This window comes from Macaca fascicularis, chromosome 20, assembly GCF_037993035.2.
Source record: "Macaca fascicularis isolate 582-1 chromosome 20, T2T-MFA8v1.1".
Lineage (NCBI taxonomy): Eukaryota > Metazoa > Chordata > Mammalia > Primates > Cercopithecidae > Macaca > Macaca fascicularis.
The window spans coordinates 26,147,858-26,169,315 of record NC_088394.1 but is presented as its reverse complement, the minus strand read 5'-3'; the positions used below and the strand labels follow the sequence as shown (position 1 = coordinate 26,169,315).

The following is a 21,458-nucleotide window of genomic DNA, read 5'->3' as shown; positions in this document are numbered from 1 at the left end:
GAAAATATGTGACTTCTTAGGTGTCAACTCATGAAGGGAGAAAATGGACCAGGGCAGAAAGATGGGAGAGCTGGTGAGAGTCTGCAAGTCTAAACAGGGCAGTCAAGGCTGGGTGCGATGACTCATGCCTGCCATCCCAGCACTTTGGGAGGCCGAGGTGGGCGGATCACCTGAGGCCAGGAGTTCGAGACTAGCCTGGCCAACATGGTGAAACTCCATCTCTACTAAAAATACAAAAATTAGCCAGGTGTGGTGGCGCACCCCTGTAATCCCAACTACTCAGGAGGCTGAGGCACAAGAATCACTTGAACCCGGGAGGTGGAGGTTGCAGGGAGCTGAGATCACGCCACTGCACTCCAGCCTGGGTGACAGAGCGAGACTTCATCTCAAAAATAAAATAAGGTGGTCAGGGAGAGCCTCGCTAAAGAGATGATATCAGAGTGGGGGTCTGCAGGAGGTGGGGCTGTAAAAATATTCCAGGATGGAGGAAAAGCAAGCACAAAGGTCCTGGGGCAGGAATGTGCCTGTTGAGTTTGAAGGAGGCAATTGTGAAGAGAGCAGAATGAGGGAGCAGAATGAGCGAGCAGGAGGGAAGCAGACATGAGCACAGAGAGGCCACTGTATTGGCTTATATGGGGTTTTCTCAGAGTGAGGTGGGGGCTACAGCAGGATTTTGAGCAGAGGATGCACATCATCTGACTTAGGTTTTTAAATTTATTTTTTATTTTTTGAGACGGAGTTTTGCTCCTGTTCCCCAGGCTGGAGTGCATTGGTGCGATCTTGGCTCACTGCAACCTCTACCTCCTGGGTTCAAGGGATTCTTCTGCCTCAGTCTCCTGAGTAGCTGAGATTACAGGCATCCACCACCACACCCAGCTAATTTTTGTATTTTTAGTAGAGACAGGGTTTCGCCATCTTGGCCAGGCTGGTCTTGAACTCCTGACCTCAGGTGATCTGCCTGCCGTGGCGTTCCAAAGTGTTGGGATTACAGGCATGAGCCACTGCACCCAACCAGTTTTTTAATTTAAATATTCTTTTTACTTCGATAGTTTTTGGGATACAAGTGGTTTTTTTGTTACATGGATGAATTATGTAGTGACGAATTCTGAGATTTTAGTGCACCCATCACCCAAGTAGTGTACATTATACCCAATATATAGTTTTTTATTTCCTGCTCCCCTCCCACCCTCCACCTGCTGAGTCTCCAGTGTCCATTATACCACTCCATAGGCCTTTGCAATCCTAGCTCAGCTCCCACTTATAAGTGAGAACATAACGGTATTTGGTTTTCCATTCCTAAGTTACTTAGAATAATGGTCTCCAGCTCCATCCAAGTTGCTGCAAAAGACATGATTTCATTCCTTGTTATGGCTAGTATTATTCCATGGTGTGTATGTACCACAGTTTAAAAATCCACTCATTGGCCAGTGGGCACTTAGGTTGGTTCTATGTCTTTGCAAGTTTGAGTTGTGCGGCAGTAAACAAACATGCGCATGTGTCTTTTTCATAGAATGAGCTTTTCTGCCTTTGGGGTAGATACCCAGTCATGGGATTGCTGGATCAGTCTGGCTGCTGTGCTGTAGTGAGGCAAGGATGAGCAGAAGCAGGGAGATTGAAGAGGTAGCTGTGGTGGTCAGGCGAGAGATGCTGCAGGCGTGGACCAAGGTGGTCAAGGAGGTGGTGAGAAATCTAATCCTGGATGTATTCTGAAGGGAGATCCAGTAGGATTTGCTAGTGAATCAGCTACAGGGTGTGAGAGTCCCCCTGGGGAGAGAACTTGTCCAGCCCTTGGGAGGCAGCCCCTGGCCCTGTGAGTCCCCGGTGGTGGGTTCTTGTGCCCCTGGTGGTGATGATGACAACTTGCCTGATGCTCCAGAGATCAGCCACGGAACAGGAAATGTGGTAACGAGTGACTCTAATTGCTTCTGGTGTTTGCATCAAAGGAAAACCCAGCTCTGTTTGTAAAAAATACATTAGAAAGAGCCGCTCTTTGGGCACAGCGGGCAGAGTGGGAGAGCAAGGAGCGTGCCATCGTTTCGGTGCCTGGCTGAGGCAGGTGAGGGGACGAGCTGGAGGCTGACCCTCACAGTCCCCCCCCAGCCCTCCAGGGGGCCAGAATGGGATGCAGATTGGAAATAGGGCAGGGGCTTCACCTGAATTTCTTCTTCCGGACCAACTTCCTGGGCTTCTGGGACTACAAGCTGCAGACCGTCAGCTGCACTGCTAGCTGGAGACTGTCCTTGGCCAAAGGGAACTGCTCTGCCCAGCTGTATCCGCTGTGGGACGCAGCCTGGGCTGATGTGGGGATACAAAAGCTGGGGTCCTTAGTCTCAATTCAGGGTAACCCTGAACTGCCGTCCAGCTCTGGGACTTAACGCAGGACTGACAGCAGCCTCGCGTGCAGTCACACTGCAGGCCAACGTCTCCCTCCCTGACGTCCTCATTTCTGTGCGGAGTCATCCCTGACAACATTCCCCATAAACCTCACCGAACCCCCTGGCTCAGAATCTGTTCCCAGAGCACCCAATTTAAGGTAGCAGGGGTGCCATGGTTTCTGCTCTCTCCACTTGGGGGTCCTCTGGGCAGTTCTTACCCCACCTGACCAGGTCTGAGTCCATTGACCTCCCCACCCCTCCTCTGGACTTTCTTACATCATCTGCCCAGTGACCCAAGCCAGAGGTGGCTGTTGACTGGAGACATTGGTTCCTGGCCACGTGGGATCTTAATGCAAAGCGCCTGACATGGCAGCTGGCTCTGCCAAGTGAGCAGGAGAGAAAGCAAGAGAGATAGGAGAAGGCCAGCAAGAGGGAAGCCACGGGGCTTTTCTAACCTCTTGGAAGTGACATCCCATCCCTTTTGCAAGGTGCTATTCATTAGCAGTGAGTCCCTGGGCCAGCCCACATGCAAGGCTGGGGGGCACATAAGGGCACAAATACCAAGAGACAGGGTTGTGGGGAACCACCTTGGAGGCCAGTCACTGCACGTAAGCACTGCCCTTACCCTGGACATAGCCCCCGCAACCACTCAGTGAGCCCACCTCCGGCCCGTCTGATTGGCTCAGGATGTATACCTGACAGTAAGCTGGGCCAATCAGACTTCGGAATGATGCTGTTCGGACCCCTGAGCACTTGAATAAAGGCTTGAACTACAGGGAGCCGTGCCACGCACGTGTGTGGCCCCATAGAGAAGCAGGAAATGCCAGTTTGCAGAGAGGAGCCGGAAGCCCCGACACAGGAAGGGGTGGGGAAGCAAGGCATTGGAGTTCCAGAGAGGCATGGAGACTCCACCAGAAACAGTTCTGACCCGGGCCTATGTCCCCTGAGATGCTCTGTTCTCTTGGGAAGCTACTACTTTTGTCCCAGATATTTTGAGTGGATTTTATTCCTTGCAACTAAAGAGCCTTGAGAAAGGATGGTATTTTCTCTGTTTGTTCCCTTTCTGCCCTTCTCCTTGTGCTTTGGCAAGACTTTTCTGAAAATGTCAGCCTCCTGGCTCAGCTGAGCAAAGAGCGAGGCAGGCTGGTATGTGTGGGCCTCTCACAGTGTACCAGGCTGGCCACGGGCATTATCTCAGATGATGAGGCAGGGCTGGCGTTGCTCCATTTCACAGAGATGGCAAAGTGAGGCTCAGAGGGCTTAAGCGACTGGCTCAGAGGTGGTTGAGCTGGGATGCCTTCCCAGGATGGGCTGACTCGGAATTCTGGGTCCTTTTGTTCTGCCAGACGCTAGGACCACCACGGTTGCCGTCTGTCCATGACTGGGGCTGAGTGTTACAGGTGGCACAAAGAAGTGTTTTGTCACTGCTTAAGGGGATTGTCTTCTACCCCTTCCCCCATAATAAAGGAGAATAGTCAGTCCCAGGGGCTCTAGGCTTCTCTGAGGTCCACCGCCCCCACCTGCAGAATTTTGTCTCATTCATATCTCCCTTCCCTCAATGCCTTGCTCCAAATGTTCTTTGAGAATAATATGTTTCCAGAAAGTGATTTCTTGTATTTACTTCACCTCTCTCATGGTGCAACTAAAATTTCAGGCAACACCACTGGGTCAATCAAGGTGGAGAATGTACTGGCCCTGGACTCGTATATTAATGGAACTGAGTCCAAGCCTTGTTCTCACCTATTGTAACCGCCCAGTGGGTTCTTCCCGCCCTCTGCAGAAACAAAATCAATTCACAGCATCGCAGTAACTAAAGAGCGTAATTAATGTGAGGCCAGTAACACCACGTGGGAGACGGAGTTATCACTCAAACTAACCTCCTGGAAGGTTCCTGGTTTAGGGGTTTTTCAGAGGTAGTTTGAGGGAAGAAGTAGGGGTGGCTATGCAATGGGTGCCCACTGCCGATTGGCTGGGATGGAGATGAAATCTTAGGGAATTGCAGCATACCAAGGCGGGCCGATCACCTGAGGTTGGGAGTTCGAGACCAACCTGACCAACATGGAGAAACCCCGTCTCTACTAAAAATACAAAATTAGCCGGGCGTGGTGGTGCATGCTTGTAATCCCAGCTACGCGGGAGGCTGAGGCAGGAGAATCATGTGAACCCAGGAGGCAGAGGTTGCGGTGAGCTGAGATCGCACCATTGCACTCCAGCCTGGGCAACAAGAGCGAAACTCTGTCTCAAAAAAAAAAAAAAAAAAAAGATATTCCAAAAGGCCAATCATAGGTTCTGCGATAGTGACGTTTTCTGCAGGAATAATTGGGGTAGTTGCATATCTTGTGACCTCCGGAATAATGGCTGGCAATTGTTTATGTCTACACCTTAACAGAATTCAGGTTTCTGTATCCTCCTGGCCTGGTGGTCTCTCATTAGCTTTATAAAGACGGCTGAGTTCTGAGGAATGGCTATTATCATTTAAATTATAAACTAAATGGCCTCTTGAAGGCTAAAGGCATGAGGGGGTTGACAACATCAGATCTCCGCCACTGCTGTAATTTTCTCACTAATACAATTTTTGCAAAGGTGGTTTCTCTATGAGCTGTGGAACCATGATCTAAGATCTCGCCTTGCTGAGTCTCGCTTTTCTCATCTGTAAAATGGGAATATACCTCTTTTTCTTACCCACAAAGTTTTTAAAGAAATAAGTAAAAATAAACTGCATGCATGGCACGTATACATGGCAGTTGCTTTTGCTATTGTTATAGTTTCTTCTGCCCTGAGGGTTCCTGATCTGGGGACACCTGTACCTGTCTCTGTGTGAACCTGATGTTCTCAGTCTGGCTGCTGCAGCCGAACAGACCCCTGACCCCTTAGAAACGCCCCCTCAGCAAGTTGAACCTCTCTCTGGGAATTTCAGGGTGGGATCACTAGCTATGAGGCCTCTGCTTGTTGCTAGATGCAGAGAAAACAAATATTGTTTTAGAAACATTAATAATTGAGAAGTTTTCAGCAGAGAATCGGCCAGCATTAGGGGAATTGAAAATTAAGACTAAGACACTACCTCAAGCTGGTTTCCTGATGAATAATTCACGCGGCCGATGCCCACGAAGACCTGGAGGAGAAAATACCTTCCGTGTCTGTCCTCCCCACCACTGCCACCGCGCCGCCACCTCGCTGACTCCTCTGTGGGGAAGGGGAGATCTGGGGAGTAGGAAGAGCTGGCAACACAGCAGAGCTTTGATTTGCATTCTCATCACCATTTTGCCTGCATGTGGCTGTGTGGTCATTGATATTCAGTCTCTCTCTGAGTTGGAATCCTGCCTCCGAGTGTCACTGACTGTGACTCTTTGAGGTCCGAATGATGGAAGGGACCTTGAGCAGCCACTGAGGCCTCGGTTCCCAGGGAGAACTGTATCCCAGAGTGTAGAATGGTGGTCCATTGCGTTTTTCAGACCTCCTCCTTTCTTCCTGACTTCAGCACACATTCCTTGCATGTCTGCTCTGTGCTGAGTACTGTGGATATTGTCTCCCCTAATGGAGAAAATGGTGAAGGACATGGACAATTACAATCCAGGGTGACTTGGACAAAGGTAGAGATAAGAAGGTGGTACAGTGAGAGTGCAGAGAATAGGGTCCTAAATTCAACCTGGGGTGTAATCAGGGAGGGCTTCCTGGGAGAAGTGACATTTGCATTGAGTCCTATGGAGAGAGACAAGTAGGAAGAGAAGGGAAGAAGAAGAGTGTTACAGGTAGAGAGAACAATGTATAAAAATCCCCTGAAGAGAGAGAAGGGAAAGGGACTGTATTGGGACCCGAGGCACGTGTGGGAAGACCTGGATAACGGGCCAACTTCTGCAATGCCTTAAAATCAAGTTAAAGTATTCGCATTTGGACTTTACCCAAGGGCAATGGGGAGCCTTTGAAGAATTAAGCAGGGTGCTGGCAACACCATTGGATTTGTTTTAGACAGATCCTGAAACTGTTGTGTGGAGGGAGAACTTGGTAGTGCTTGTTTTCTGGTATAAAGCTCCAGGGTGTTGGTTTAAACTCTTCTCAATCTATTCAAACTGATTGCATGTCATCTTTTCTGAGAACATCATTTTTCATGTTTCTGAAGTCCATCCAATCTCAAGCTGCTTTCTTGTTTCTGTCATCTATTGCATCTATCTTCTCTAGAGAGCAGGAGTGAGTTTGTGGGAGGTCTCCAAGAAGAATACCCCCACTCACCTCTTTTTCCTAGTTGTCAGCTCAAACTTAATTCTGCCAGTTTGTGGGTAGGAAGACAGATAGTCTACATGAGAACTGGCCTCACAGGCTAGACTTACTAGGTCTCAAACTGGTAAGCCCTGTGGTGAATCGGGACCTATAGATATATTTTGCTGGAACAAAACAGTGTTTTGTTTAGGAAAAAAGTTGGAAATAATCATTGCTACGGACCTAATTGTGTCCCCCTGAATTCCTATGTGGAAGGCCCGATCAGAAATGTGATGGTATTTGGAGAGGGGGATTTAGGGAGGTAATTAGATTTAGATGAGTTATGAGGGTGGGGTCCTCATGATGGGATTAGTGCCCTTATAAGAAGAGACACCAGAGAACTTGCACTCTCAAGCTCTCTCTCTCTCTCTTTCTCTCTCCCCCTCAACCCATCACCATATGAGGACATAGTGAGAAGGTGGCCGTCTGCAAGCCGAAACAAAGAGGACTCACCAGAAACCAACCCTGTTGTGCTGGCACCTTGATATTGGACTTCTCACTTCTAGAATGGAGAGAAAATCAGCTTCTTTTGTTTATTTAAATCACATAATTGTTATAGCAACCCAAGCTGACATTGTTACAATAATCACTACTTAAAAATCAGGAGATTTCTCATAACAAGTCTGGATTTCTGCTTTTCTGGAAATAGTAGACATGACAACGCTGGTAATACTTTTTGTGCTGGGTGGTAGCTGTCCCTTAGATGAAGCCTGCATGTTCCAGTTCACTACAGTCCCCACTACTCCCCGTTGCCTCCCTGTCCTAAGGCTGCTGGCAGCTGCTATCTGTCATAATCCTTACACCACCATTTTTCTTCTACAAAGCAAAGAGGAAAGCGAACCATTTCTTGATGTCAACATCTCTACCAAAAGCAGAAAATTGAGGCTGGGCGCGGTGGCTCATGCCTGTAATCCCAGCACTTTGGGAGGCCGAGGCGGGCGGATCACAAGGTCAGCAGATCGAGACCATCCTGGCTAACATGGTGAAACCCCGTCTCTACTAAAAATACAAAAAATTGGCCGGGTGTGGTGGCGGGCACCTGTAGTCCCAGCTGCTCGGCAGGCAGGCTGAGGCAGGAGAATGGCGTGAACCTAGGAGGCGGAGCTTGCAGTGAGCAGAGATTGTGCCACTGCACTCCAGCCTGGGCTACAGAGCAAGACTCCGTCTCAAAAAAAAAAAAAAAAAAAAAAAAAAAAAAAAAAAAAAGGCAGAAGATTGAAAGATAGACCAAGAAAGCCACCTATTTCAAGATGAAAAGGAGAGCGCATATTTCTTGGTGGAAACAAAGAATAGTCAGAGTTTAATATGTAAACCAAATATGTCTGGATTGAAAGAATACAACTGAAGGTGCTTTTCTGAGTCTATCTGGCCGGGGTCATCACTCACTCATGTTACCTGCTTGGGCCTGGGTGCTTGTGGGTTTGCAGGGTCTGGATTTGAGCCTCAGTTGGGACTGGTGGAATGTGGTTTCAGAATGCCAAGTGGCAGAGCCATCTTTTCCAAAGGGTTTCCCTAGATCTCTACAGCTCAGTGAGGTGGCCTGGGGCTCCACGACAGGAACACATGTGGGGAGTGGAGGTGTGATTGGCTCTGCTCCTGGTCTCACCTGCCCCCAGGTAACTCTGCTTCTGTCTGTGTCTGCTTTCATTTGTGGCAGTGATAGGGAGATGGCTCAATACTTTAAAAAATGCTTAAAGTCTGTTGATCTACTAAAATCTCTTCATGCGCCTCTGGGGAAAACTAAAGTCCAGGGAAGGGGACCGACCTGCCCATCATGACTATGTGTGTCCAGTGTGGAAACAGAGCCTGACTCTGCTCCTCCCCGCCCTCCTTTTTGCTGCCTTCTCTGCCCAGGCTGGGTAAAATGCTCCTCCTCTTGGTGTTCATATCCTTCCTGGAGTGCAGGATCTCATTTACTGCCCTTGTTACTCACCTTCCTCTTCCTGCAGACCGGGATTACAATTCTAAGGCTTCCAGGACACACAAAAATTAGGTAGTTGGGAAAGAGAACTCAGCTCCAGCTGCTGTTGTGGGGGGACATGGGAAGGGAGTCTTCAGATCTCAGTCAGCTGGCAGTTTGGATCCTAAGTGAAATGTCTTATGAGCTGATGCATTTGGACTTCTGGACCAGGCTTTAAGCAACTTGAGGGCAGAAATACTGTCTAATTCTTATTTGGTTCTTGCCATCTGGCACACAGGGCACAGGGTTATACACCCAGTGAATGTTGAATGAGTGAAGAAGCTGAATTCCTTCCTTTTTTTTCAAGTTCTCATTTCTTCACTCAACAAACATTCATTGACCTTCACTTTGTGCCAGGCCCTAAGCTAGAGGCTGGGGGTTGGGGAAGGGACAGAAAAAAAAGTTAACAGCCTGAGCTATGAGCTGCCCTTGTGGAGATTCATGCCAGTCTGGGATCCATTGTAACAATGGCCGCCATTGGTTGCAGGCCTACTATGTGCACCGAGCCAAGCATTTTACACAAAAGATCTTGTTTACTCCTCACAACCCTAGGAGATACTAGTATCATCCCCATTTTACAGATGATGACACTGAGGCTTAGAAAGGTTGATTAAGACACACATTCCAAGGCATACAGCAAGTGTGTAGCAGATTCAAGATTGTGCCCAGGGATTCTGAACCCAAAGTCTATTCTATTTGACCACTGTGAATTCCAGGATTAGAATGAGACTATACTTTGCTCATGTGGTTAATGTCGTTAACATGATATGTATGTGAAAGATTTTCACCAGAAAGAAAGAGATTCTAAACTTGGGCACAGTGACTCATGCCTGTAATCCCAGCTACTTGGGCAGGAGGATTGCTTGAAGCCAGAAGTTCAAGACCAGCCTGGGAAGCATAGGGACACCCTGTCTCTACAAAAAATAAAAACAAATTAGCTGTGAATGGTGGTGCATTCCTGAAGTCCCAACCACTCTAGAGGCTGAGGTGGGAGGATCGCTTGAGCACCAGAGTTTGAGGCTGCACTGAGCTGTAATTGCACCACTACACTCCAGCCTGGGTGACAGAGTGAGACCCTGTCTCTATTAAAGAAAAGAAAGAAGGCTGGGCATGGTGGCTCATGCCTATAATCCCAGCACTTTGGGATTATAGGTGGATGGATTGCAATTGAGGTGGATGGATTGCTTGAGTCCAGTAGTCCGAGACCAGCCTGGGCAACATGATGAAACTCGGTCTCTACAAAAAGTACAAAAATTAGCTGAGAGTGGTAGTGCACACCTGTAGTCCCAGCTACTTGGGAGGCTGGGGTGGGAGGATCACTTCAGCCTGGGAGGTAGAGGTTGCAGTGAGCTGTGATTGTGCTACTGTACTCCAGCCTGGGTGACAGAGTGAGACCCTGATAAGAAAGAAGGAAGGAAGGAAGGAAAGAAAGAAAGAAAGAAAGAAAGAAAGGAAAGAAAGAAAGAAAGACAGAAAGAAAGAAGAAAGAAAGAAGGAGCCAGGCATGGTGGCTCGTGCCTGTAATTCCAGCACTTTGGGAGCCCGAGGCAAGCAGATCACAAGGTCAGGAGATCGAGACCATCCTGGCTAACACAGTGTAACCCCGTCTCTACTAAAAATGCAAAAAATAAGCTGGGCATGGTGGCGCACACCTGTAGTCCCAGATACTTGGGATGTCAAGGCAGGAGACTCGCTTGAACCCGGGAGGTAGAGGTTTCAGTGAGCTGAGATTGCGCCACTGCACTCCTGGGTGCAGAGCAAGGCTCCGTCTCAAAAAGGAAAAAAGAAAAAGGAAGGAAGGAAAGAAAGAAGAGGAAGGAAGGAAAGGAGAAAGAAAGAAAGAAAGAAAGAGAAAGAAAGAAAGAAAGAGAGAGAGAGATTCTGGGTAGGTTTCCACAAACCACAACTGAAAATCCATTAAGAGCAGGTGGCCCTAGGGACTTCTAGTGAGCCCAAGTGCTAAGTCTGTCAACAGTCATTTTATGACCTTCGGAAGTCATCAAGTTGCTAAACTTAGAGTGTGTATGTATGTGTGTGATAATTCCAACTTCCATTGGCTCTCATTTGGTCATCTTTTGTGTTTTAAGAACTAACATTACAATCAAGGTTTGACTAGTCTCTATTGAATAGCCTTTGCAATGCTCAGATTCAACTCACTCATTCAAAGGTGTTTATTGAGCATCTACTGTATGCAAGACATGGTTTCAGATGCTTGGGATACAATGATACAATGATGCCCCTACTGTGAAAAGCCATAATTCTGTGTTTTAGGGATACAGCAGTGAGCGAAAGAGGCACAGTCCCTGCCCTTGTAGAGTTAAAGCCTCATTAGAGAGGCAGGTTTTAATCAAAGAATCACACCAATAAGTGTAAAGTTATAACTATAATTAAGTGCTATGGGAGAGAGGGGTGTGATACTCTGAGAATTTATTCAGGGGGATTGGATCTATTTGGGGGATAGGGAAACTTTCCCCAGGGAAGGGACATGGGAGTTGAGGTCTGAGTCTGAGAGACATGAGAGTTGAGGTGAGGAAGAGTAGGAAGTAACCTGGTGAAGAGGGCAGAGCATATTCTAGCTAGGGGAACTGCTGGTGCAAATGCTCTGGGGTGAGTGGGTCTGAGGAGATGATGAAACCACAGAGAGTGGGAGGAATGTAGTTTGTGATGAGGCCAGAATGGTCATTGTCTTAGGTTATTATGTGATGCAATAACAGAAAACCTGAGACTGATAAAGAAAAGTGATTAATTTAGCTCATGATTCTGCAGGCTAGGGAGTTCAAGGGCATGACCCTAGCTTCTGGTGAGGGCTTTTGTGCTGTCTCACAATATGGTACAGGAGGTCAAAGGGGAAGTAGACATGTGTGAAGAGACAAAGCCCAAGTGGCATCCTGGCTTTATAATAACCTACTCTTGAGGGAACTAATCCAGTCCCACAGGAATTAATCCAGTCTTGCCAGAGCAAGAAGTCACTTACTACTAGAGAGCAGCACCAAGCCATTAATGAAGAATCTGCCCCCATGACCCAAACACGTCCCATCTGAACCCACGTCTTAACACTGCCACACAGGGGATCAAATTTCAACATGAGCTTGGGTGGGAACAAACAAACTATATCCAAATCATAGCAGTTGGCCAGGCGCGGTGGCTCACGCCTGTAATCCCAGCACATTGGGAGGCCGAGGCTGGTGGATCACCTGAGGTCAGAAGTTCAAGACCAGCCTGGTCCACATGGTGAAACCCCATTTCTACTAAATATACAAAAATTAGCCGGGCATGGTGGCACACACCTGTGATCCCAGCTACTCAGAAGGCTGAGGCAGGAGAATTGCTTGAACCCGGGAGGCGGAGGTTGCAGTGAGACAAGATCGCACCATTGTGCTCCAGCCTGGGAAACAAGAACAAAAACTTCGTCTCAAAGAAAACAAAAAAACAAAAAACAGAAACAAAAACAAAAGTCATAGCAGTCACCGAAGGCTGGACCCTTGGTGGTCATGGTGAGAATTTTGTTCTTTTACCCTAAGAGCAAGGGAAGGTCATCAGAGCATTATCAGTCAGCTTTGTAATAAAAATCCCAAAACACAGTGGCTTAAAGCACCCCCCTCTTATTTAGCTCAGGAGCCTGTAGTTCAGCAGTTGGGGATGGGCTCAGTTGCTGGTTCTTCTGGTCTGGGTCATGCCCAGCTGACCTTAGCTGGTTTTTGTCCATTTGTCCATGGTCAACTGGTGGGTCATTTGGGTTGCCTGGTTTATGACGACCTTGACAAGAATAGGTTGGTAATTTGGGGGTGGGCCTGGGGTCTCCCTCCACGTGGTTTTTCATCATTTAACTGGCTGGCCCAGGCTTGTTCTCAAAATGGTTGCAGAGTTTGAAGACTGTGGAAGCAGGAGCTGCAAGGTCTCTTAAAGCATAAGCTCAGAACTATAGAGCATCACTTCTGCCACTTTCTATTAGTCAAAGCAAATCACAAGATCAGCTGAGATTCAAGGGATGAGGAAATAGACTACTCTTCATGGGAGGGGTTGGTAAGTATTGGGGCCATTTTTGCCGGCTACCCCGAAGGTTTTATGTAAAAGGGTGATTTTATTAGAGGGTGAGAACATCCCTTTAGATCCTGTGGGAGGATGAATTGGAGCAATGTTTATAGCAGATACTGTAATTGCCTCCCTTAGCATCCATTTCTTCCATTAGTTACAGAATGGCAACTTTTCTTCCTACACATTGTTTCCTAGAATAAAGACCAATTTTTCTCACCTCCCTTATAACTAGGTATAGCTGTGTTGTGCGGGACTTTTAGGATGTCTCCCTAAAAAAGGAGAGTCAAGACTTTCTTCTTTTCCTCCTTGTGCTTGTCTTGAAAGCAGATGTGTTGGATGGAGCTTAGGCAGCCGTTTTATACCACGTGGAAGAGGACTTAATCCTCAGGATGGTGGAATGGAGAGTTGGAAGGAGCTGGGTTCCTGATCATCTTGTGGAGCCATCATACTACCTTGGACTGCCTGGCCAGGGTTGCTGCTGGTGGCTCACAGCTGTCCCTTCTCTGGAGAATTGCTCTTGGCTGGATGGAAGCCATTTTACCTGGGAGGTTATGGTTCCTCCACCCAGGGCATGAGGGCAAAAATGGCTGGTCTCCTTTCACTAAAGGTAGAATCAGCTCCGTGGTGCAGTTCACATCCCAGGGCTCCTGTGGAATCAGGCTGAGGCCAGGGTCCAGCCAAGACCACACCATTGCTTAACCCCTGTTCTGTCCTATCTTACTTACCTCTCTCCGCTTCTCCTGGGAACCCTCCCCCAATAACTCTCCCAAGAATCCCCACTTCAGATTCTGCTTCTAGGAGACTCAACCACAGACACCCTCCTCCTGCTTCCCTGCCCATGATGAGACATTGAAGAAGAACCTGGCATAGCCAGCAAGCTCCTGGCTCACAATGAGCCACATTTGGCAGACTCAATCTATTTCATCCGCTGGTTTTGGAGTGGGGACAAGAGGAGAGGTCAAGAACCCGAATCCAACAGAAATCAAGCACTACAGTGTGAAGAATATGAAAGCTGAACTCCTTCCCAGGTGGCGATGGAGGCCACGAGAGCACTTGGGAAGAGGCCTCTGATTCATTAGGTGTGGGAGGTCTATCGGCCAAATCCCTCTCTTTCCTGCCTGCCTGCTCCAGGCCTGTTTGAAGTCCAAGGCTGCTGCGGTCCTCTGAATGGCCAGCATTCATAAGCAACTTTCTCCCCAGCCCAGTTAATAATTCAGGAGCGGGTGCCTACAGCCAACCCGTCATTCCAGCCCTCCTGCCACCCCGAATGCCAAGATAGTGGACAGGAAAGAAAAAATCGCCACACCGGTTTGAAAAATGGTCCTCATTTCAAGTGCTTCCTGGGTCCTCTGTGCTGCTGTGGGAGAGAGCCAGGCTGAGATGTATCTGCTAGGTGCACAGCCAGGGGAGGATAGAGAGGCCCTGGGGCTTGCCGGCGTGCACACTGAGCATTGTTTAACCTTTGTTTTGGGGCAGTGGGCTGTAGCCGCTGAAGAGCAAGCTCAGGAGGACCCAACTCTCTTCCTCTGATGCAGCTATTGATCCTTCACTCATGTGCTCACTCATTCATTCATTCGGGAATCACTGATGCTGCTGACACAGAAGTGGGCATCCAGGAAACAGTGAAGGGTGGGGGTTGGCACCACCCCTCAGGGAGGCGGACACATACACCCTTATGTACCAGGCAGTGAGAACCACTACACGGCCTGAGACAGGAAATGGTTAACTGGGAGCTCTGGGTCAGGGTGTGGCCTGTTCCCTGGGTGTGCTGGGGGTCTTAAGTGTCCAAAGCAGAGAGGGAGGGTGGAGACAATAATGGCTAAGATCATGGACTCTGGGGCCAGGCTGCCTGGGTTCAAATCCTAGCCCTGCCACTTACACAGAGCCTCTCTGTGCCTCAGTTTCTCTATATGTAAAATGGAGTTAGTAATGGGAGACTGATACAAATCATCCTCATATATGGTTAAAACCAAAACCAGGGCCAGGTGTGGTGGCTCACACCTGTAATCTCAACACTTTGGGAGGCCAAGGCAGGAAGATGGCTGGAATCCAGAGGTTTGAGACTAGCCTGGGCAACATAGGGAGACAAAATAAATAATATACAAAATTAGCCAGACGTGAAGGCATGCACCTATAGTCCTAGCTACTTGGGGAGGCTAAGGTAGGAGGATTGCCTGAGTCTGGGAGTTCGAGGTTGCAGTGAGCTGTGATCGTGCCTCTGCACTCCAGCCTGAGTGACAGAGTGGGACCCTGTCTCCAAAAAAAAAAAAAAAAAAAAAACAAAAGAAAAAAAAACCCCCAAAAACACCAGAAGTCTGACAAATACATAGTGTAGGCAACTAACGTTACAGCCAACTTTAGAAAGTGATTCGGCAGTTTCCTGTAAAGTTAAACATACTACGCCACCCAGAATCCCCACTCCTAGGTATTTCTCCAAATGAAATGAAAAATTTATGTTCGTACAAAAACCCATTCATGAATGTTTGCAGCAGCTTCATCATCTCCCTAAACTGGAAAAAACCCAAATGCCTTCCAGCTGGAGAACAGATACACTATAGAACACCACACAGCCATGCACATAAACAATATGTGTGAGTCACAGATGCATTGTGTACGCTAAGTGAAAAAAGCCAGGCTCAAGCGGCTCCATCCATACTGGAGGAGTCCGTGTATATGACATTCTGAGTCAGAAAACTGGTCCGTGGTTGCAGAGATGGGAGGAAGGATTATTACCGAGGGGCATGAGGGAATTTATGCGGAGTGATGGAACTGTTTGGTATTCTGACTGTGGTGGGGGATACATGACTGTATGTGTGCGTGTGTCAAGAATTATAGGCCTAGGCCGGGCGCAGTGCCTCACACCTGTAATCCCAGCACTTTGGGAGGCTGAGGCAGGTGGATCACCTGAAGTCTGGAGTTCGAGACCAGCCTGGCCAACATGGTGAGACCCCGTCTCTACTAAAAATACAAAAATAAGCCGGGTGTGGTGGCAGGCACCTGTAATCCCAGCTACTTGAGGGGCTTAGACAGGAGTATTGCTTGGACCCGGGAGGTGGAGGTTGCAGTGAGGCGAGATCGCGCCACTGCACTCCAGCCTGGACGAAAGAGTGAGACTCTGTCTCAGAAACAAACAAAAAGTCATATAACTCTACACGAAGAGATGAATCTTACTGTGTGTAAATTATGCCAGGCAGAGTAAACAGCATATGTAAAGGGCACAGAAGTTTGAAATCAGGTTTGAGATGGTGCGTGGGAGAAAGTGGCAGGAAGTGAGGCAAGGAAAGCTTACTTGGGTCTGTTTGGGGTGGGCCTTGAATGCTGTGTCAATGCCTCTTTGGATGGTGGGAAAATGTTGGAAGTTTTTAAGCAGTTGAGGAGTATAAGCAGATACATGCTTCAGAGAGATGGCTCTGTTCTCTGTTTAGAAGCAGAAGCCAGGCCGGGCTTAGTGGCTCACGCCTGTAATCCCAGCACTTTGGGAGGCTGAGGCAGGCGGATCACCTGTTGTCAGGAGTTTGAGACCAGCCTGGCCAACATGGTGAAACCCCATCTCTACTAAAAATACAAAAATTAGCTGAGTGTGGTGGCGGGCACCTGTAATCCCAGCTACCAGCTACTCGGGAGGCTGAGGCAGGAGAATTGCTTGGACCTGGGAGGCAGAGGTTGCAATAAACCTAGATCACACCACTGCACTCCAGCCAGAACAACAGAGTGAGACTTTGTCTCAAAAAAAAAAAAAAAGAAAAAAAAAAAAAAGCAGAAGTCGTTGGGCACATGGGTCTGACCCTGCCTTTAGAAATGTTTTGATTTGTGTTATAATTTTTTTTGAAAGAATTTGAATTTGTGGCCAGTATTTTAGAACCAGGAGATTTTACTCAGAATTCTGGATTTTTGGCCTCTCTTTGAGAAGACATGGGCTTCCCAATTTGCCACCTCCACTCCCTCCCTCATTCTCTATTCCCTTCCTGGCCCTGCACGGGTGTCGGTTTTGACCCCCGGGATTGAAAGTGGATTCCAGGAGGAAGAGATCAAAGTCAGTGGCCTCTCTCAGTCCTGGTCTGAACACTTTCATCACTTGGGGAATTTTATTAAAGACCGATGCACAGGCCAAGTTGCTGGGAGGAGGCTGTGCACTTGTACTTTGTAAATGCTCCCCTCCACCCCCGGTGACCCTGATGTACAGCTGGGGTTGAGAACCACTGTTCTAGGGGGAGGTGAAGGCAGGCTGGGGCTCAGCAGTGGAGGTGGAGAGGTGTTTAGGAATTGATGGGACATTGGGCTGAGGCAGGGGGAGGAGGACTCAAGCGTGATGTCCTGGCTTGGACAAATGCAGCATGATGGTGCCATCTGCTGAGAAGGGACAAGAAAGAGGTAGTCAGGGGAAGGTGGTCAACTTAGTTTTGGCCACGCTGTGTCTGAAGAGCTTGTGGCCTCCAGGCTGAGGGGGTCCAGTGTGCAGGTGTCCAACACCGCGGTGCCCATAACTTCACTTCTGTGTGTTCTCCTTTCTCCTCTGAGATGGGGAAGTGAAGGAAGGTTCTTAGGGGAGGGAAGGGTTATGTTGTGGGGGAGATGAGGTGGCCAAGCTTCCCCCAGAGCCGCCTGCAGAGCACATGGGTTCCCTCGGTGTTATGGACTGAACTTTTGTGTCCCCTTAAAATTGCTATGTTGAAATCTATTCCCTCAAGGTGGTGGTATGAACAGGTGGGGCCTTTGGGAGGTGATCTGGTCATGGGGGTGGAGCCCCCATAAATGGGATTAGTGCCCTCACAAAAAAGGCCCCAGAGAGCTCTATCACCCCTTCCACCATGCGAGGGCATGGTGCAAAGATGGCTGTCTAGGAGCACAACTGGGCCCTCACCAGACACCGAATCCACTGGCAGCTTGATCTTGGACTTCCCAGCCTCCAGAACTATGAACAGTGAATTTCTGTTTGTAAGCCATCCAGTTTCTCGTATTTTGTTGTAGCCACCCTACATGACTAAGGCTTTTGGGTGGAGGTGGGAGGCCTTTCTCGACTGGGTCATGGGTGCTCAGGCCCTGCTGAGTGACTTTGTCTGGAGGAGAGTAGGGGAGAATGTTCTCAAAAGGGGTGCTTATACTTGAGAAGCAGAGCCTCGCCACACCAGACATGTGGTACCCTCACACCCAGAACCAGTAACCCCTTCCTCAAACCAAAACTCTCTGCCAAAACGTCTTACCTCCCAGCAGATGCAGTGGCTCTTTTTGGTTTTGGTCAGTAACTTTTTCTCCGTTATTAGCAGTGACTAGCCTTTCCGTGCCTGAGTGAAGCAAGACAGAAACCACTGTGCCCATTTTACCCATAAGCAAGAAAAATGATACACGATGGAATATTATGCAGCCATAAAAAAGAATGAGCTTATGCCCTCTGCGGGGACATGGATGGAGCTGGAGGACATTATCCTTAGTAAACTAAGGCAGGAACAGAAAACCAAATACTGCATGTTCTCACTTAGAAGTGGGAGCGAAATGATGAGAATACATGGACACATAGAGGGGAACAACACACACTGGGGTCTATCAGAGGTTGGGAAGTGGGAGGAGAGAGAGGATCAGGAAAAATAACTAATGGGTACTACATTTAATGCCTGGGTTATGAAATAATCTGTGTAGCAAACCCCCGTGACACACATTCACCCGTGTAACAAACCTGCACATCCTGTACATGTGCCCAGAACGTAAAAGTTAAAAAATAAAAATAAAAAAAGAAAAGAGAAAGAAATACATTATTTTAGTAACTATCAATTGCTGGGTAATTGATACACATTTCCATGTAATCCACATAACCATCCTATGTATGAAATAGGGGTTACTATCCCCATTTTCCAGATGAGGAAACTGAGGCTTTGAAAGTGTAAGTATTTGCCCAGACGGCCAGCTCAGCAGTGGCAGAGTTGGTAGCCATGCCCAGCTCTCTCCATGGTTTAGTGTGTTTGTGGCCCACCCCTCCTGTGAGCTCGGCCGGGAACGCACACACAGACCCACACGCATGTGACCTCTCCAGATACCTTTTATTGTCTTTTTTGGCCCCTCAACTTTCCTTCTGGTACCTAGTGGATGTCTTCATGGCGGTCTCTGGCCTCTTTTCCTTTGTGGGCAGACTCACTTCAATGTCTGTGAGGTCAACCCAGGGAGGGGGTTTAGTGTCCCCAGTAGGAGAGGGGCAGACTTTGGCTTTTCCATCCACCGAGACGGTGCTCACAAAATGCTCCAGAGCTTCCCCATTGCAGCCGTTCCCAGCTGGGTTGGACTCTGTCACCATGAAGTGTTTCTCACGGCATTGTCCTGCCCTCGTAGTCACTGCCTCAGTCATCGGAACACAGGATGGCTCCTGGCCTCCTTTCTTGACATGAATGAGGCATCAGGAAGCCTTTGCTCCTGAGAAGATTCTGGGCTGAAGATGTCCAGAGACAGTGCTCAAATAAAAAAAAAAAAAAAAAAAAAAAAAAAGGAAGCTTGGAACTCTCTGGGATGGTGCCTCCCAAGTAGCTGGGATTACAGGTGCCCGGGAATGGGGCTCCCTTTACACCGCCCTCTAACGTTCTCGCTAGACCTACTCCCTCTGTGCTGGTGGCATCCCTGGCCGCTCCTGATGGTCCTTCTCTGGTGACAGTCACTGGTCTGGACTCCTTCGGGGAGCTGAGAGTCGTGAAGGTGCTCCGTGTGCACCATGGCTGTCTTGCTGGTGCTTCTGTGGGCAGTGACCATGGTGGACAGAGTGTGTGCAGAGCTTGGCCAGGACCAAGTTTCCTGTGGTCATGGCTCCCCACGCATGGTGCTCACTGCAGATGGTTCTTGCTTTGGACAGTCCCAACCATGGTTGCAGCTTGTTTCTTCTGAGCTCATCGTGGTTGGTGTTGGTTGTAGATGGCGTTCATCATTTATGACGGTTTCATCATGGAAGGTTCTAACTCGTGACAGTTCTTAATATTGTCAGCGTTTGCCATTGAGAACAGCTGTCGCCACTGATGAGTTTTGGTACAGGGGGTCCCACCAGGATGCTGCTGATGACAGATGGTTTTGCCATTGATGGATCTTGTTATAGATGGCTTGTCACTGAAGTTCATAGTCTCGATATCATTACCCCTCACTGTTTTGACACAGGTGGCCTCAGCATTGGTGAATCTTGATACTACAGCTCTTCCTACCAACAGTGGTTCTCAGTATAGACAGTCTCCTCACTGACTGCGTTCTCGGGATAGGCGGTGCTCAGCATAGACCCTTCCTGCTACATGTGGCCTGCCCACTGATGCTTGTTGCTACAGATGGGACTACCCATTGATGGTCCACACAGTCAGTGTGTGCTTTTGAAAACACCTTTCCTCCTTGTTTTGGGAATAACCACTCTGGGTCCAGCCTGGGTTCGCTGGGCCCGTGTGCCATTTTCCAAGAGACTCTGGCTGCTGGAGAGGATTCTTACGAAGGCATGCGCACCTGGGCAGGCTGCTCCCCGTTGGTGACCTGCTCACTGGTTTTCACGTTGCCGCCCGTCTTGTCCTCCTGCACACTGGTGTGGCTGCTCTGCCCGTTTTGGGCGCTGCCTTCCAGCCCAATGCTCTGACGGCTGCTGGCCTGGGTGGAGGGAAGGCTGGCTGTGGAAGTCAGCAGCCCGCTGCTCACCTGGTAGGTGAGGGCACTGCTGCCAAAGCTGATGAAGCTGGCACTGGACGGGCTGCTGCCGCCGCTGCCCGGCAGGCTGGCCTCACTCTTCCCCTCCAGTCTGCTTGGTGCTGTGGGCGGGGCCAGTCAGCTGGCTCTTTAGGGACCTGAGAGGGTCTGTGGAGCCCAGCTGGCTGGTTTGGTTGCTGGCCGCCTGGGTGTTGAGCCTTCTGTTCAGCCGCACTCTCCGGTGGCTGCCCGCTAAGCTGGTGCCGCTGTCCTCCTTGTCCCCCGCGTACCCGCTGCTCAGGCTGGTATGGCTGCACTCCTCCGGCCTGGGATGCTGCACACTGGACACATGACTCTCGCTGCTCTGGGTGTCACTGAGGTTGCTGCTGGCCACTTTCAGGGGATCCTGAGCCGCTCCTGCATGGTGTGGCCACTCAGGGGACTGGAGCTCTAAGCCGGGTGACTGTAGGCTTGGCTCTCCTTCCTCCTCATGCCGGACAGACGATTCCCCTTTTTCTCCTTTGAGAAAAATGGGGGGCAGCTGAAGTGGTTTATCCAGGGAGAGGGGGCCCTGGGAGGCCTCTGAATGTTGGCTGTGACCTCTCTGGGGAGAGGTGCCTCCGTATATAAGGCTGCCCTTTGAAAACTGTGTGTTCTGAGTGGCTGGCTCAGTTCCCATGGTGATGGGGCTTGTGAGGTGAAGGCGGGTGTGGGAGGGAGAACAATGCTGTCCTGGCACCAGTGCCATCAGTGGCCTGGCCTGGAGGGTAGGAGTGGGGCAGAAAGGGGCTCATGGCTGGAGGGGGTGGGGTGTCACCCTCCTGGGAGTCTTTCTGAGGAGTCTGTAGCCAGACATCAGGTCAGGGGCCTCAGGCGTGTGTCCCAGCTGAGCCCCTATGAGCCAAGTTGCTTCTTTCCCAAGTCTCTGCCTGCTTGCTGAGTGTTTTTATTTGTTTGTTCGTTTTTGTTTTTTTGTTTGTTTTTTGAGATGGAATCTCACTCTGTCACCCAGGCTGGAGTGCAGTAGTGTGATCTCGGCTCACTGAAAGCTCCGCCTCCCAAGCTCAAGCGATTCTCCTGCCTCAGCCTCCCAGATAGCTGGGATTACAGGCGCCTGCCACCATGCCTGGCTAATTTTTGTATTTTTAGTAGAGATGGGGTTTCACCACGTTGCCCAGGCTGGTCTTGAATTCCTGACCTGGAGC

General features: G+C 49.2%; 1 protein-coding gene and 1 long non-coding RNA gene across 2 annotated transcripts; both read right to left on the bottom strand.

Annotated features, from left to right (window-relative positions):
- Positions 1 to 703: 703 nt before the first annotated feature.
- LOC141409273 (uncharacterized) lies at positions 704 to 5,578 on the bottom strand. The gene is made up of 2 exons (XR_012428927.1): positions 5,437 to 5,578; positions 704 to 3,762 (listed from the first exon to the last, which is right to left on the bottom strand). It is a non-coding gene; the product is annotated as an uncharacterized lncRNA (long non-coding RNA).
- Positions 5,579 to 18,637: 13,059 nt separating this feature from the next.
- On the bottom strand, positions 18,638 to 21,153 carry C20H16orf82 (chromosome 20 C16orf82 homolog). Its single transcript, XM_005591504.4, has one exon. The coding sequence runs from the start codon at positions 20,999 to 21,001 to the stop codon at positions 20,348 to 20,350; it is 654 nt and encodes a 217-aa protein (XP_005591561.2). The 5' UTR covers positions 21,002 to 21,153; the 3' UTR covers positions 18,638 to 20,347.
- Between the last annotated feature and the right edge of the window lie 305 nt (positions 21,154 to 21,458).